At 39.6% G+C, this 17,902-nt stretch overlaps 1 protein-coding gene across 1 annotated transcript in view; it reads left to right on the top strand.

Moving 5' to 3' along the window:
- Positions 1 to 1,363: 1,363 nt before the first annotated feature.
- The window catches only part of STK24 (serine/threonine kinase 24), a 54,520-nt gene continuing 37,981 nt past the window's right edge, over positions 1,364 to 17,902 (top strand). The window contains exons 1-2 of the mRNA XM_008931425.4: positions 1,364 to 1,679; positions 14,895 to 15,125. Coding sequence (XP_008929673.1) covers positions 1,638 to 1,679; positions 14,895 to 15,125 — 273 coding nt within the window. The 5' untranslated portion in view covers positions 1,364 to 1,637. The remainder of the gene's footprint in view (positions 1,680 to 14,894; positions 15,126 to 17,902) is intronic.

Raw genomic sequence — 17,902 nt, 5'->3', positions numbered from 1 at the left:
ATACTAAAACTCTATTTTTTTAAAAGAAAGAAGATTGCAAAAATGCTTTAGAAAACAATCTAAATAGAAAGCTTTGATACTGATTCTTATGACTGCTATTTGGCTTTTGACTGAGGTAAAACTCAAATGAAAGATTTTACATTTCTTAGAAAATGACATACCAGTAAGAATATGTAGAAAGTATAATTTTTCATATTTCCTCTAGCTGAAACCCACAGAATTTAAACTCTATTCCAGCATAAAGCAAACTATCGCCTCTTTCATGAACAACTGAAAAACGAATTCCAATTGTTTGATTTTTTACACAATTTCTAGCTATCATCCTTTATGTTTTTCACTGTACTCAAGAGCTGGTATATTTAGTCTATTTTCTAATGTAAACAACCAATGTGTGTATGTGTGTGCATACATACTTGCCTGCATAAAGCTGTTAGCTAATTTTATTTGAATTATACTGAGGGATAGAAATCTTAGGAATATTTATGTGTGTACAAGCTTCAGGAAAACAAAATTGTGTAGCATTAACTCAGCCCACATTAGACAAGAAAGAATATCATAACTATAGGAAGAACTTCAGTGGGACTTCCAATCATTTTTCAGCAAGACTATTTTGTATTTTAAAGGGTTTCTCTCAGCTAAGATACTTGTACAAACTCTAGTGAATTATCTAATGAAAAGTAATTAATGCTGCAGTGGATCATCACCTCATTTTTTAAAATCAGTTGAAAAGACAGTGACCTACACTGTCCTACGGATCCCAGACCCACCGGCTGCCAGGTTTCAATAATTTTAATACTCATGTAACTCCCTAGCTTTACGCAGGAGGGGGTGTGGGGGGCTGGGAGGAAGGAGGGTAAAGGAGAGAATTGTAGGGCGTTCCGTGGCACATTGGAAATCATGTGATGGAGCTCTTGAATTTCAGTTGTAATAAAGACGGGAAACGGAACATTGTCAGGTTCTCAAGGGGTCTGCCTGTGTCCAGGGCTTCCGTTGCGTGGGGGAGCCCTGACTGCTGACATGCTCTGCTCCCGTTCAGGAGCTATTGTAGAAACGCGACTGTCATTCTGGTTTAGCGCTTTTGCAACTTCTGACAGGAAGTCAAGCGCTTCCTGAAACCGTAAACCTCGGGGGAGCGGTAGCGTTCCCGTGACCTTCCTTGGAGCGCCCAGGCGGAGGGGAGGCGGGAAAACGACATGCCAGACCACGTCTAGGGTTTCTACCATCCCGATGCCGGCAGGGGAAAAGGGGGGACACGGGGCGGGGCAGCGCGGGCAGGTAGCCGGGTAGAAGAGGCGGGACTGCCGCTGCGGCTCCTCCTCCTCCTCCCGCCTCAGCTCGCTGGCAAGCCCGAGGGAGGGGAGGAGGAGGAAGGAAAGAAGAGGAGGAAGAGGAGGAGGGATGAGAAAGCCGCCGCTGTTGTATCCGTGACGGGGGCCTAGAGAGCCCACGCTCGGGACTGCCCCTTTCCCACCGCCGCGAACAGGCGCTGCTCGCCTGGGGGAAGGGCCAGAAGGAGGAGGAGGAGGACGGCGGCGGCGCTGTGTGTGTGTGAGAGCGTGGAGATGAGCTCAGCTCTGTGCCCTGGAGCCGCCTGAGGAGACCCGGCTCCCTCCCTCCTTCCCTGCCTGCCCGCCGCCATGGCTCACTCCCCCGTGCAGACGGGGCTGCCGGGGATGCAGGTAAGGACCTGTCCCAAGGGCCGGCACGAACACGCACCCTGGGCAGGGGTGGGTGCGAAGAGGGGGTTCCCAGCGATGGGGGGACAGGAAGAAAGCGCCTCTTGGCTGTGGCTCGGCCCCGTGGACTGGGCTGGGGGCTGAGTAGCGGGATGGAGACGGAACGTGCGGTCAGCGCTTGGCGTGATGCCCAGCGAGGTCCCTCCGCCCGGTGGATCCCTCCCTACCTCCCTCCATCCCTGTCCTCAGCAGTCTCTGTGTCGCTGCAGGCGTGCAGAGCCGAGCGTGGTTTGTGTCCCCCTCCCCCCGGCCGGGATTTCTCCTCGGTGTTTTAATTCCTGAAGCGAACCGCGGCTCGGTGGGCGATTTTCAGCCCTGTTATTTTGCGGTAAATAGGGGAAGCACACATAAAACCAGTACGTAAGAGCAGGGCCTGGGAATGTTGACCTTCAGCGCATGCTGCAGTGCCCATCTCTGTGGTGCTGGGCTGAGGTGGGTGCTCGGGGATTGTGTTTGGCTCCTGTGTTTGACTGCAAGAGTTGGTAGCTGCTTTTGTTATATGATGGAATTTGCTGGTTCTGTGTCGTAACTATATTTTTGAAAAAACTAGTGTGTTTTTCTGCTGACTGAGCTGGCTCCCCCCCTCCCTGCCCTGTTTTTCTTAGTTTAAATGGAAACTGCTGCCAGCAAAACATTAAGGTCGTTATCATCTGTGTGTTGTTATACTAATGTTTCCCACATCTGATTAGAAACCTTCTGGCCCTAACCTCCAAAAGAATAACTTATGAATGACATGTTAGAGTTTTCCTTGATTTATCTCCTGGATTTGAAGTTTTTTTGCATCATTTGGTTTAAGTATTGATTTACCCTGGTTTGTTTTTCTGTGAGTCAAGATTGTAAGTCATGAATCTCTTTTCTTTGCATAACAGGAGGATTTGAATTTAAAATGTTACATGCTTAGGCATAGTTTGATTTATATGCTCAGGGATAGTACTGGATGCCATATAGAGTACGTAGGCCCACACTCTGAGCTGACTAATATTGCTCTGTAGGTCCTGCTGTTGAGTGTTCAAGTTCACCTTCCAAATATGAGAGTTTACCAATTGCCAGAAACAGAGAAATAAGGGTATCTTTATTTGGCTACAGTTAGGTTATTATTGGTGGGTTTGTTTGTTTTTTTTCTTTTGAGACATATTAGAACCAAGACAACTGTCTAGTTTGGAACAGAATCCATAATATTTTAGAATTAAAAAGTCAGATTTGTAGCTGCTCAGAAGCAAGCAGCATGTACTGCTGATGTGTGTCACTGCATGACCTCTCTAAGCACCTGTGTTTTTTATTGCCTTGATTTATTACTTAGTTTGTAGTACTGTTGGCTGTACTAAATGGGTAGATATTCAGGGTTTTTGTTAGTCCACATAATTTGTGAGTTTACTTCAAATCTCTTTTTATTCAGGACAGTGTTATTTTTCCATGATTTTTTTATTGTATTATTATGAGAGTTTCTCAAGTGTGAACTTCAGCAGTGAAAAAGCCCACCCAAACTAAGTAAAGACCTTCTGATAGGTAGAGACATAAAGTCTGTCAGTAATGTGAATACTGCTCACTGATTTTCTGTGACCAGTTGAAGATGTTTATATCCATTTCCATTCCGACAGAATAAATAGCAGTTTTATAGTGGTCTGTTTTCCATAGCGGATTCTCTTTGATTTTACTTGCAGATAAATGTTCAAAGAGTAAAGTTCATACAATGCGTGACATCTACTTAAATAAGACAAAAGTTTTGGTTTGGGACTTTTGATTCTGTAGAAGATAGAGGAATAGAGCTTAGTTCTCTAGGTTATAATTAAATTGCCCAGATCACGGGACTATCTTTTCTTTTTCTGTAGTGTGATCCCTCCTCCCCACCTACCAGCTTCTGCAACAAACGGTGTAAGCAGTGTCAGTGAAAAGTTATGCAGCTTTCTCCGACATTCTTTGCTCTACTTATACAAGAGAGCAGTCAGTATGCTAATGTGGACAGAGTAACTTCTTGGCCCTCAAAAAATCACTTGGAGGGACAACACTTTATTAATGCTGTTTGGCGTGAACACAGTGGTGTGTAAATAGAGCAGAGAAATGAAGGATTAATATCTTTCTCTCTGAACAAGACATCTGATTGATGTTTGAAGAGTGATACATAAAAAGTGAGTGGGTAGAGAGTGAGCCAAAGGAATGAAAAACTGTGGAGGAAATGTAGGATGGTGCTGGAAAGTTGTCAAAACCTGAGATTTGCTGTCTGCTGCCAAGTGGGCATGTTGTAACCTGAATAAAAACAGTTGGGTTTTGACCTAAATTTCTGTGTTGTGCAGGTTAAGTTTGAACTCAAACTTTTTGCTGTCATTGGTTTAAGGCCTTTGTGTAGAAATAAAGTTTGAGTGTGCAGTGTGAAGCTGCATGATTGCTAAACTGAGGATACGTTGTCTTCCTTCTTCATGCTTTATAGAAAGTGGCCTGACGAGAGTGCTTGTTTGTCTGTAAATGTGTGAGATTCCTGCAAGGCTGGCTTGGAATAAGTGTACATGACCTTGATTTTCAGACTGACCTGCATTTCAAGGCCGTGATAAGCTTTTATAGCTTCTTTGTGAAAGCTATATTTTAAATAATCAAGTATTGTGTTTATAAAATTATGGTAATAAATTCCTGGGGTGCTTTTAAAGTTCTATCATCTCTAAGACAAGCCTCTTCTGTGTGATAAACCCTTTTTTTATCTTTCTCCCTTTCAGTTTTTTTGGTAGCAATAACAGTGTTTATGCAGTAAGTTATTTTTATTCATTCTTCATTGTATTTTCAGTACAAGTGCTACAGGTTCTTCATGCAAAATATAAATAAGCATTGACATTCAAGCTGTCTTGCTTCAAGAATGTTAAAAGTTTAACTAAATTTAAGTAGGAACTTGACAAATGAACAGAAAAGAAAGGTTAAGTGTAAAGGCACCGTTTCTGGCTCAGAAAGTGTCTGAAGTGTCAGTTTGCTGGAGATTGGAAGAGTGTTTTGGGAAATATGGCTATATACTTGTCTGGTTTTGCACTGTTCCCAGGATGTTCACTTTTGACTGCTCTAGGAGAAATATTTTGGCCTAGAGGATCCTTTGTTCTGATCTGACGTGGCTGTTCTTTTGTACTTCCACACTGTAGGTATTACTGTCCTTCTTGTTATAACTCATTTTCCCTTTACAATAAACTGTTTTAACTAATTCCTGGGTGAGCTCTGTGAGTGGGAATTACAGAATATTAGGTTGCTAAATCAAAGGCACTGGAAAGTCCATATAGCTTCTGCTGCTTTTCTTTTGCAGCTTCTGGAGGAGAAGATTAGTTTTGGAGATTAGTTTTCCCAAATTTGATTTTTTTCTTTTTTTTTTTTTTTAAGCTTGTGCTCACTGTTACTGTTTAGATTATAGTTTGATAAATAGTTTGCACTAACTTAGAGCACTTAAATATTTGACAGATCCTTGGACTGTTATGATCTTGGCTAATCAGTTTTAAAATGTCCTGAGGATAGATGTCATAGTTCTGTGACATAATACAAGCTCAACCCTTGGGTGCCAGGGCACAAGAGTTCTAAACTGTGAAAATGAAGGGGCATCTTCTCACTTTATAGTCAAAGGCTGTGTCAGGGCTATGCAATAGGTGTATGGAGCTGTTTGAGAGAAGTCAACTGTTGTTGACAGTGGAACTAATGATACTGGGAAGTCATGTATAACAACTTCTGCTGAATATGTGGATACTAAGCTTTTCCTCAAACATGCCCAAGATCTTGCTATTAAGCGTGTGTGGAGGAGTGAGAGTTGGTTTCCTTTGGGCATTGTAGCAGGGAGAGTTCGTAAGGATGCCGAGATTGAAACCAAAACACCGTTGAAAGCTCAAAAACCAATATTTATTACAAAGAAGTGGCCAAGTAAATGGGAACCCGATAGAAAGAGAAAAATGAGGGAAATAAGCCCTGAATACAACACCCTACTCGCTCAGGTGTCACGAGGTTATCTTACCAACTCCGAATGCCAAGAATCCTTTGTAGCAGCTGCATTCTCGGAGGGCCACCAGGCTCACACATAGCAGGTGTCCCCGCAGAAGGCAATGTGGTCCTTTGAGTGAAGTGTAAGTCCCCCCCAGAGCATGAGCCATCCGCTTTTTATCCAATTAATTGGTGACGTCTCCCTGGGCAGGTGTGGCCAGCACCGCCCAGCTAGAGGCCTTCAGTCCCTCCCAGCGTTATGTAAGCGGTGCCCCTTCTGCGCACACGTGTGTACTTTGGACTTCCCCCCGTGCTTGCGCGCTATAACTCGGGGGATCTTTTCCAAATGAGTCTGGGGGCGTACTTCATCACCCTCCTCTTCACTTTCTCCTTCAAATGCCCTTGGAAGGCGATCAGCCAATAATAAGACACCAATTAATTGTAGTTTGTACAAAACTCTTCCTTCAAGGACGAAGTTCCCATTTATCAGTGCTTGTTTTCTCATAACTTGGCAGGAAAAAGATAGACTAAAAGTATGAACATCTAATTAAACCCTGGTATAGGCATACTACGAGTGACTTCTTGGTGTTGTGCTTTGCCTAAGTTCCTAGGAAGTCGTTGTTGCAGGCTTCAGTTTGGAAAATGATGTTAAATCCTTGTGCCGTTAACTCAGACTGTGCAGTTAAAATTAATGCAGTTCTATTTTATCAGTCTTTAAGTCTCTTTGTTCTTTCTTTCTGTTGCCTTTGCAGGTACTTTTCTTTTAGGAGGGAAAATAACTGATAATTAACTGTAAGGTGTAGACTGCTATGTCTTTGGGGAACAGTTTGAGCTACTTAGTTTTTTTATGTTGACTTCATCACTTCCTGAATATCTGAAGCATTTATTAGGACAACTTTTTGGAATAAGGATTGACAATAGCAAATCCTTATTTTTATGAATCTCAGTGTTTCAACCATTCTGTGATTTTGATGCGATACACTTTAAACATGCTTTCCAGAATTCTGTTCAATTTTACAATTGTTTATATGGAGGTGAGGCGTGGTGTTCATGCAGAGGCAGAGGAGGTAAGGAAAGGTACTTCCAAAGGTTGAGCTTACGAAGTCTGGTTTTGGGTCTTTGTTCTGGTACCAGTCACATCCAAGGTGGTTGGTCATCCTTGTCAGTTAGTGCGTGACCAATGTCAGCGTTCACCGTTTCTGTCTCACCATTAGTGTCAACAGCCTCTAAGTACAAAAACATATTTCCATCCTGCAGCCTTCCAGAATAGGTAAAGAGATACTGCTTATGGCGACTGTGTCTTTCAGGTGCCCTTATAGACCAGTCAGGCCAGTCATATGCCATGACAGGTTTCTTGTACCAGTTTCATGTTTGAGTAAGACACCCTCTTAGTCAGCTGCCATCTTTGTTCCCCAGAGAGACAAAAGACTACTGATGCAGTGAAAACATTTAAATATCAGGCCTTGTGTTATGAGTGGTGTACAGGGCTCGATGTCAGCTTTTGCATGGTGGTATCTTTTGTGTTGCTGAAGTAGAAAATGGAAGTATGTATCTTGGCTGCATTTTTAAAATTTGCTTAGATTCTTTTCATGCCCCCTTTCTTGGGAAGGGGGATAGGGGATACACCAAGCACTGTGTACAAGGCATCTAATGTAAATTAATAGTAATATAAAATACTACATTCATCCTATAATAATTTAGTCCCTGCTATACAAAAAAGATAGGCTGGAGAGGGTCCTGAGAAGGACCACGAAGATGATCAAAAGCCTGACACATGGGAAAAGGCTGAGCCAACTGTGTTTGTTCAGCCTTGAGAAAGGAGCGCTGAGAGGAAATCTCATCAACGTGTTCTAGTATTGAAAGAGTGACTACAGAGAATATGGAAACCCTCTTTTTACAAGGAATCACATGAAATGATGAGAGGTAATGGGTACAAGTTACCAATGGGAAGGTTCTGATTGGACAAGAGGAAAATTTTTCACAATTAGGGCAGTCAGCCATTGGAATAATCTTCTTGGGGAAATGATGGATACCCCAAGGTTGGACTCAGACTTTTACATTTGCCTGGACAGGGTGCTGGACCGTCTTGTCTAGACTGTGCTTTTGCCAAGAAATGTTGGACCAGATGTTCCTTGAGGTCTCTTCCAACCTGGTATTCTATGATTGAATTTGATTTGCTTTTTGCTTTTGCGATGATTCACCTGCTTGCATTTGTGGAGTACTATTTAATTAAGAAGTGTTCTGTATGGCCATTTGTGTGGATGCAGCTATATAATCAGAACTTTTTTTACTTGTAAACTCTTAGTTAATATGGGTACGTTTCCATGTATTTGTAGGCACCTGAGAATTAATAACAGAGTGATTTGTGCAGGGGACATTGCACCCAGAAAATGGTATTGGTCAACTGGGAATTTGGAAGCATGCTTTGGATATCTGTTCTTTTAATAAAGAAGTGAATGTTTTCTATTCTGAACCTCGGATAAATGCATCTTTCTTTAAAATAAGTGGAAAGAAGATTATACAAGTGCTGAGGAATACTTCTATGTTAGTCTAATTTTTGGCAACTTTTTTATTCCTGCTGGAAACATGCTTACAACCTGTTTCAGTCTAGGTAGAAATCAGAACAAAGGAGTTGAACTGTGTGACAAATGTGAGTGTTAGGCTGTAGTGATGCATGCTATATGTTTTTGCCCTCATCTGTTTGTGACATCTAAAGTGACTGAGATGCCAAGTTTTACAGCTTTATTCTTTGCTTTCCCTCCCCACTGTTGCAACCCACAGAATTTATGGCAATTGTTCCTTTTTACTGATAATTAATGTATTTTTATTCTTAATTCTTATTTTTGATATTTTTCATTTTTCCTAGAAAAAAGCAGTTTCCTTATGGTAGTGAGTGTCTGAATTGCATAATTATAGTTATGGAGATGGAAAATGAGAAATATGGAATGTGTGTGAAGGAAAAAAAAGGAAAGAACAATCACGTGGTACTTTTGATAATTGACAAATTCTCAGTGAAACAGCTGGATCTCAGTTTTGCACCTAGTTATTACAGATGAATGCTTTCATTCTAGTCTTTGTAGTTTTCATTTGATGTTTTGCTAATAAGTCTTCTTAAAAGAAAATAAAACTCAGTTGTTGCTGTTCATGATAATGTTCATAATGTTCATAACTATAAAAAAGACTATGCTAGTTCAGATGATTTTACTTCATTATTGATAGATGAAACTGATAGTTCAAGTTTTATTCCAATTTTAAGGCTTGCTAAAAGTGTCTTTTTTTTCATTCTTTTCATAAAAGTCCCAGACTATAAATCCAAATATTTATTGTATCTTGTCTTTTTGAGTTAGTTAGCTGCTTTTTGGAAGTACAGGTAGGGCTTGATACAATGCAGTAAAGTTGAACGATTTATTTTCTGTGTACTGTTTCTGTTTTATTTCAATTTCACACCAACTGCACGAAATAATTTTGTATGTTGTATCAGTTATTCATATATGGGGTATATATATGGCTGAAAACAAAAACTTGTGAGCTTCAGAGAAAGCTAAATGCTGTGAGTAGCAAAATTTGAAACTTCTCCTTCCTGGAATTAGTTTTCTCTGAAATAAAACCATCTTACATGTGTGTTTTGGGGAGTTGGTATTTTTTTGGTTGTTTTTTTTTTTGGTTGTGTGTTTGTTTATTTCCTGCCCCTGCTTTGGTAGCCCAGATCTGTGGCCGAGCTGCATGGTTTGAATTTGTGCCTTTTACCCAAATTTGCAATGTGTCTCCACTACTGCCACTCGTGCAGCTAACTCTGTGGGGATCCAAGGGAAAAGGAAAGCTACTTAATGCTAGTCTGTGTTGAGGTAGAATAGGCTTTAGATGGTTTTTGAAAGATTGCAAGTGGAAAGCCTTTGCAGTTCTACTTCTGAAATTGAGAGCTGTGTGACAAAGGATGACATCAACTCTGCCAGCTATTTACTTTAGCTTCTGAGTTCTCTGGATACTTGGGAAAATTGCCTGTATGAACTTGTCTGCTAGATTTCTGTTCTCTGGTCTGACCAGAGAATAAATTTAAAAGAAAGAAGTTATATGCAGCAATGGTGTCTCATTTCAAAAGAAATTATGTATTTGTGCAGTATATTTAGCACTAAAACTAATTCTTGGTGTGATAGGCATAGTGTATCACAGAATAGATGAGATCGTAAGGGACTGCTGGAGCACATCTAGTCCATCTGCTCAAAGTAGAGTCAGCAGGTTGCTCAGGGCCACATCCAGCCTAGTTTTGAGTACCTCAGAGGATCAACAACCTACCTGGACAGCCTTTTCTAGTGTTGGACTATCCTTACAGTAAGAAAGGTTGTTTTCTTTTCCTTCGTGGTTTTTCATTTGTTTGTTTTTTGCTTTTCCTCTTTTCTTTGTAAGTTTGCATGAAATTTCCTGAAACTCAGTTTCTTCCCATTGCATCTTGTCCTTTGACTGGACACCACTGAGAAGAATCTGGCTTTGTGTTCTTTTCTCCTTTCCATCAGGTATTCACACACAGTAAGATTTCCAGCCCCCCAGGCTTCTCTTTTCAAAGTTGAAACAATCCCCAGAAATTTCTGAGCCTCTTCAGATGATGGTGTTTGGGGCTCAGTCTTGAAAGAAATGAGGACTGAACTGACTAGTTGGAAATGGATTTGGTGAAATGAAAAGTATACAAAATGAGGTGTTAAAAGTTAATTGTATATTTCAAACAACCCAGCACAGAGAAATTACAGAACTGCAAGTCAAATCAATTACACAAGTAAGCTTGAGAACCTGAATACAGAGATGCCTTATAACTCCTGCAAGTTAAAGAAAAAAATAGTTTTTCAACTCTTCTCTACGATAACTGGATGAATAGCCCTTCATAAAAGGAGGTTAGAAATAAAACTGGAGTGAGATGCAGAAAAATACTCAGTTAAAGCTATATCTTAGGTCAGAATGGTTATGGATAAAGTTTGATCTAACTAGTTTGAATTTCAGTTTTCTGTTGAGCTATAAGGGGCAACTAGTTCAGATGAGAATAAGGGAATCATAAAAATAAATACTTTGCAAGACATGTATAGTCCTGGCTGTAAAGAGTGTACTGCAGAGGTGGTGTCAGAGTGGAGGGCACTTCTGGTTTCTCCAGGATTGGTCTTGACAGTTGCTGACTGAAAAGTGACCTTAGCATAGAAAAAGGCAATGCATGCTGATTAAAATTCCTGATGGTACAAAATTTAAAGGCACCTGTTTCACTTGAGAGGCCATTACTGAAGAACTGCACGACCTTGAGGATTGGAATTACTGAACAAAACAGCGTGAAGTGTAGCTTGTCATAACTATGAAAGATTACAAAGAACCTTTGCAATGGGCTGGGAGTTCATTAGTTGGAAATGCAGAGAATTAGGAAGAGGTGATTTGGTTTAGTTGGTTGCAGCAGAGTTTGAGCCATGAGGCCAAATTGAACAAATAGGATCTGAGAATGTATTGCACTATTTTTATTCCGTAGAAGTGGGCAACAGTGTTGTTAGGTACTGAGAAGAGTTAATTTTAAATGCAGTATGTTTTTCTGGCTGATTAAGGTCAAAAATAATGAATCCAATGTGGTACAAGTACAGAGAGATTACTCAAATTATTGGATGAATGGTGGCTTTGCTCATGGTGAAAAGGACTTTGTTCTGCATGGCTGAACAAGCTGGAGATTGAGACAGGATGGTTGCAGTTTGTGTTCAGAAGTGTGAAAAACTATCTGAAATAAAAAGTAAACTAATTCAAGTGTCTATAGAAATTGTAAGTTCTGAAATCATTCTATCTGAACATTTCAGAATTTGGTTTTGATTTGCTACATTTGCTACATACTCTGTGTCCCACTTGGAAGGAAATGTTTTAGTGATAGAGTCCTAGCTCCTTATCAAGGTGGTTAGCGTTACTCTTTTGCAGCAGATGTCGATGTTCTATTCTGTATTTTCTAGCAGTATTTAGTGTTCTCAGTTGCCTGAAGGCTCTTCTATCAGTTCCCTTTATTTTAATGTTAGCAGGAATAAGCTATATGCTTAATGAATGCTTGCAAAGAGTAGAGTCGGCAAAACTGTGGTGACAGTATTTATGGAAGACATTTTCTCTATGCAGTCATGTAGAGAGACTATTTATAAAGCTCTTTATTTATTTTTGCTCTGCTGGAAGTATTTACAAAAACAAACAGAAATACATTTGGGGAGAATCCTTTCCAGATGTGATCTTGGACAAATGAATGGGAATTGGCCACTCATGTACCTTCAAATTCAAGCAGTTCATTATGTATCGGAGGCCTGGTCTCTCCATTTTTGAAATAGAGAAGGTCATTAAAGAGAGACCAACTGGTAGTTTTGCAAAAACATGAGTTGCCAGTGCTTTAAGGATCTCACTTCAAACACTTGGTCTCCTGAGAAGAAAATTGAGACCTTCTTAAAGAGCAAGAGTGTATTGTTTTGTTTGGGTTTTTTAAACAACTACTACCTTCTGTTGCTCAGAACAAAATTCAGGAATGGCAACTGTTAAATTTTAGAACAAGTAAATGAATTTACAAAAGTTCTGAAGTGGGAAGGAAAAGTTTGAGGTTTTTAAAAAATATTTAGTAATTTCTCAAGAAACTTGGAAAATAAACTCTTATTAATAATTATTTTAATCCTATTAATTCCAGCTATTATTGTACAATTAACATTTCCAAACGGCTGCAAAATTTTAATCATAAAAATTGAACAGCAACAGTTGTTCCTTGCTTCTTGAGTTCTCCAGGAGCAGATGCCTTCCTTGCTTTTCTGGAATTATTAATGTTCTTTTACAATTGTTTTATAAAACTGTCAGCCTAATACCAGAATCCCAAGAGCTTGACACTGTAAAAATGAATCTGTGTGATTTCTGCAAGTCTCTGAAGGTTGTGGTGTCATGAAATAATGGGCTTTACTATAAGATTGCAGTAGATGGTTGAGTGGAAAAGGGAAAACAAGGGGTGAATACATACAGCCAACAGAATTCAAAGAGCTGCTGGCAGGTAGCCCTTCCATTTTTCTCTATATGAACAACTGCAACACACTGCAACTTTGAGCTGTGCTGGCTTTTTGTCTCTGGAGGTGAAACATGGAATTTTTTAGGCATCTGTGGCTGGGATTGGTTTGTGACTTACCCAGATGCCTTTGTGATGATGTAATGCTTGGATTCCTGTGGCTAGTGAATGGAACTAGAAGGCTTGTGAGGATGGCTTAGGCGTTCACAGCTCTCTACAGCACATCATCTCAAATTCCAACACAGTATGTATGAAATCATAGACTGATAATTGATTTTCCACAAGGGAAAATATCTGGTGCAGGTGTTAAAGTTATTTTTGTTCATGAAGAATTCTCAGAGAAGACTGGTTTGAATATTGACAACAAAGCATTCTGTGAGGCATGAGAAGAACCAGTACAGCACAATTTAGTTAATAGTCTTGTGGTCTCTTAGAAATTATGTCCCAGGAGGTGTTGATAGGGGCTACTGTGTAGCTGAAGGATGACTACGCTTACTGGAAAACATGAAGTGCCCTAGTCTGGTTTCCAAGTGGGAGACATATTATGTATGTAATATTTAATAATGTGTAATAATATGTAAATCTCATTACATCGAAATTAAAGGAGAAACAAGCTTCTTTTGGTGGAAGGGATTTGGATCTTTTGCTGTTCCTTTTGATGGCAAAAGAGTGATAACTCCCCATATCCTCCTGTTTGTTTCCTGAATCTGACTTTGGATAGAAGTATGGATCAATAAGATGTAAAGCAGGGGGGGAGCTTTTTAGTGCTGGTAAAGTCTTGCAGTACACTTAGAGTGGTTTTTCTTTGGGCTTGTCTCATCAGTGATCTGTTCCTGGGATGATTACCTGGAAGATATGATGTCTCATAGCTTACTTTAAGGTATTAGAAGTAGTAGTGTACTGCAGTTTGTGCCACATGATGATAAAATCATGTGTGACAAACACAATGCTCGCCTGGTCCTCAAAGCACCTGATTCAGCTGTGAAATTCAGATATCTCCAGACAAACTAAAAAGTGTTCTAGACTATTTTCCTCTCATGGCTGCATGGGTTAATTACGTAACCTTTGGGACGTGAGAGTGGAGATAGGCAGAAGTATATTGTCACCATTTATAAACAATAACAAGCTTTTGAAGTATTCATTTTATTTCTTAAGGAAAAGATTCTAAGTAATTCTATCCTATTTTTCTTCATTTTGTGACTATTCCCTCTATGACTTTTCCAGTTTAATCATAGCATAGTTTGGATTGAAAGGGACCTTTCCAATCCCCTATGGTTGTAATTTATATGTATTTTTTGTCAGCTAAGAAGGCTCCTTGTGCTAAGATTAAGAAGGTATACCATGGAACTTATCATCTATGCATTGAAAGTGAATAGTCTAAGAGCATCAGTAGCAAACTGAATACTTGACAGTAGAGAAAACGCAAATATGGCAGAGTGGTCCACCTGGGTCTTATATTTGCATGTTTAGGTGAGTGCTCATAGCTATTATGTGACTGTTCAAATCAAGGAAGCTGGGAACAGGATGTTTTTTAGAAGTGAATGAGTTTACACAACTGAGAAAAGAAGAAAAAGATAAATAAATCCTTCTTGAGAAAACCTTGGGGTCAGAGATAAGGAGGAAGCATGGCAATTCATGCAGGTGATCCTTCATAGGAGAAAATTGAAGAGGATTGTTTGGCACATCAAAGAAAACGAAATAGTGCTCTGTGCACTGAACAGTGTGAATGAAATCCTTAAGAGGATGAGATGTGAGAAATACAGAAGAGAAGGACACTGGGATCTGTGAAGGAACCAGTTTCAAGAGAACAGATTTGACATAAGGTTTACCTTTATTAGTAGTGGTGTTTGATTGATTTGCTTTTAATAGAAAACAAATCCTTGTAAGGATCTTTCATTCTAGGTGCTCTTTATTGGCAAAGAAGAAATTGAAAGAGCAGCACTTTCTGTTGCCAGATAGGATAAAATCCTGACATAAGGACAGTATTAAATTTGTACTTCATATGCACAGAAGCATAAACCTTGCACTGTGTGCATATAAGGGATATAGGAACAATGGTATAATTATGGAGATAGAAAAAGAAGTATCTAGATAAATAGGAATGTGTGGAATTTGAAGTGTTTGTTTCCTTCCAAAATATCACATTTTGTTTTAGTGTTACAAATACTGAGTAACTTTTCTCTTACTTTTAACAGACTCTGAAGGCAGATCCAGAAGAACTGTTTACAAAACTGGAGAAAATTGGTAAGGGCTCTTTTGGTGAAGTTTTTAAAGGAATTGACAATCGGACTCAGAAAGTTGTTGCTATAAAAATTATTGACCTAGAAGAAGCAGAAGATGAAATAGAAGACATCCAACAAGAAATCACAGTGCTGAGTCAATGTGACAGTCCATATGTAACTAAATATTATGGATCCTATTTAAAGGTAAGATACAGATGAAGGTGATTTTATTTTGTAAGTAATTCTTTTCCAAGTTATTGAATTGTACCTGTTTTCATTGTTAAGGTTTCAATCAGACTTCAGTTGAAGAAAAATATATTTATGTCCTTTCAATTCTAAAGAAAAAATGAGTTGCTATATTTTGTGAAGTAGGACAGAACTTAACAGAAAAAATTGCATGTGTCTTTTGATATTTCTATGCAAAAAAACCTTTCAATAACATGAGTTTGTTAAGCTCTGATTCTCTTAATTTTAGGAGAATGTAACTAGTGGTTATTTAAATTCTGAAAATTTAAGCTAAGTCTGCATTTGAATTGTCAAAATATTAAAAGCAATGTAGTATCTGCTGTTCTGTGAAGCTTGAAATTTTTTGTCAAGTTTTGATTGTTAGGGATCAAACCTTAAGCTATTAGGTTGTTTTTCTGAGGAGACTGAACCTAGCTTTTATCTGATTTAAAAATTAAAATCTAAAAGTTAATTTATTTGCACTTTAGCCATAAGTGAAGTGATGGAAGGAATTTCCATTGACTACCTTCTGAATCTGTTTCCCTTCCATCCCCCTGCCATATTATTAGTATCAGAGTTCAATTATAAATTTTTTTGTTTGCTTTTTTGTTTTGGTTTTCCATTTTTGTTTTTAATTGGATGGATGTAGTGATTTATTATGTCTAGAAGGTAGTGAAAATATCTGGAAGCTTTTGGTACTACTTTATTTCTTTGGGCAGACTTTGTTCCCATCTGGATAGCTCTTTCTTTTATGATAGTGAGATGGCAATCTAGATAAGAGATTGCTGTCTTGGCAGGATTTTAAGTTAGAAATAGGCAGAAAATACTTTAATTTTCAGTCTGCTTTTGCTTTTGTGGCAGCGTTCTATTTATCAGCAAAAACATGAAGGTTCTGAAAGGGGGACCTTGTTTTATCCCTGTATTTCTGAGACTGCCAGTTAGTTTCCAAAGAAAAAAAGACTTTTTCTGAATTCAGGAGATGCATTGCTTACGAGAGAGACAGTTTTTTTCCTTTCTTCCTTGTGCTCTGAACCAGTTCACTTGGTTATCTTATCAGTGAAGGGCTTTGTGAATGGTTTTTAGACCTGATAACTTGTTAGCAAAACTGAACTTAGAAGTTATGTATAGTTTAGATCTCAGAAGCATTGGGAGGCACTTAATGAGCACAGTAAATTGAATAAATTTTTCTTTGTGGCTTCTATTACTACTTTTGCAATTTCTCAGTCAAGGATTGATAGTTAAGTGAAGTACGGCAAAAAATCAGAAGTGGTATTTCTCTCCTGGACTGTCTCTCTGCTTCAAATCTGTTCATTTTAGAGGAGGAAAGTAAGATCAGAAAATGGTTAAGGTTGGAAGGGACCACTGGTGAGGTCATCTTGTCTGCCAAACCAGTGTGCAACTAGTCAATAATTAAACACTTGAGAGAGACACTGATTATTTATTTCAGAGTTGCACAAGCCTGGGTGCTCCGTAGTATTCCACAAATCAAACATACTATCTATCAAAAACCTTTTACTATTTATACATTTTAGCAAACAAAGGAGTTCATTGGCTACAAGTTACATAATTCTCTTAATAATCGGTATTCTACTTTCTATTGGTTAAAGAGTTGCATCTCGTGCTAGTTAGTCCACATGCAGAGTCTTTGTCTTCTTTTGGATTGGTGGGTTTTGTGGGTCAGCGGTCACGATCTCCCCCTGCCAGAATTACCTTTACCCAGCTGGAGCTGATTTCAGCACAGTTGCTGAGTTGGGTTTATCAGTTTCTTCCTTATCTTGGGAGTTCTGCCAGATGTCTTTGTGGCCCATAAATTCTGCATTCTTTGTGTCCACTATCAGTGGTGCATCCTTCTTCCCAAGCTGTGTTAACCTCCCCCTAGGTCTGAGATCACTGAAGCATGTCAAGCCCTATACCTTAACTAGAAAAATCTGCCAAGTTATTTGTTTTTCTAACACATGGGCATCACTTAGAGCTTGCTTATTAGCTGCTTTCTGTGTCACAGATTAAATCGCCCTTCTTGTTGATTAGGCTTCAGAGTACACCCATAAGCTCTCAGCTCCCCAAGACAGAGCTCAGTACACTCTGAATGTTGCCTCACATAGAGGCAACTGCACCACTGCGCCTTCCTGGTCTGTCTGTCCTAAACAGCATGTAGCCCTTCCCTGCGGCTTTCCAGTTGTGTGAGCTGTCCCATCATGTCTTGGTAATTGCAGTGAGATCAAAGACCTGTGACTGCACACACATCTCAAATCCCCCTGTTTGTTCCCCATATTGTGTGCATTGGTGCACAGGCATTTTATAGAGGTATTTGAATGTGTCAATATCCCAAGAGGGCTGCAAGGGAATGGCCCATAGTCCTCTTCTGCTTCCCCACTTTTCCTAGTTTAAAGCTCACTTTACCAGGTTGGCCGTTCTGTCAACAAAGGCTCATGTGCCCCATTTCATGAGGTGGGTTCTGTCTCTCCTAATCAGCAAGCAGGGTCCCAAACCAAAATCTTGTTGCCAACACCAGTGACACAGCCAGCTGTTTACTTTGTAAATCCAACTAGTTCTCTCATCATTTACCCTAACTGGCACGACCAAGGAGAACACTACCTGGGCCTCCAGACCCTTGACCACTGTTTCCAGAGTCCTGAAATTGAGTTTGGTGGTTCCTAGTTACCCTTCACAGAATCATAGAGTCAGCTGGGTTGGAAGGGACCTCCAAGATCATCAAGTCCAACCCTTGATCCACTACCTCCTTGGTGTCATTTGTG

The sequence above is a fragment of the Manacus vitellinus genome, unplaced genomic scaffold (genome assembly GCF_001715985.3).
Source record: "Manacus vitellinus isolate BGI_N305 unplaced genomic scaffold, ASM171598v3 scaffold_2_pilon, whole genome shotgun sequence".
Taxonomy (NCBI): Eukaryota; Metazoa; Chordata; class Aves; order Passeriformes; family Pipridae; genus Manacus; species Manacus vitellinus.
Note: the sequence above shows the minus strand (reverse complement) of the source record. Positions and strands in the feature narration are given on the sequence as shown.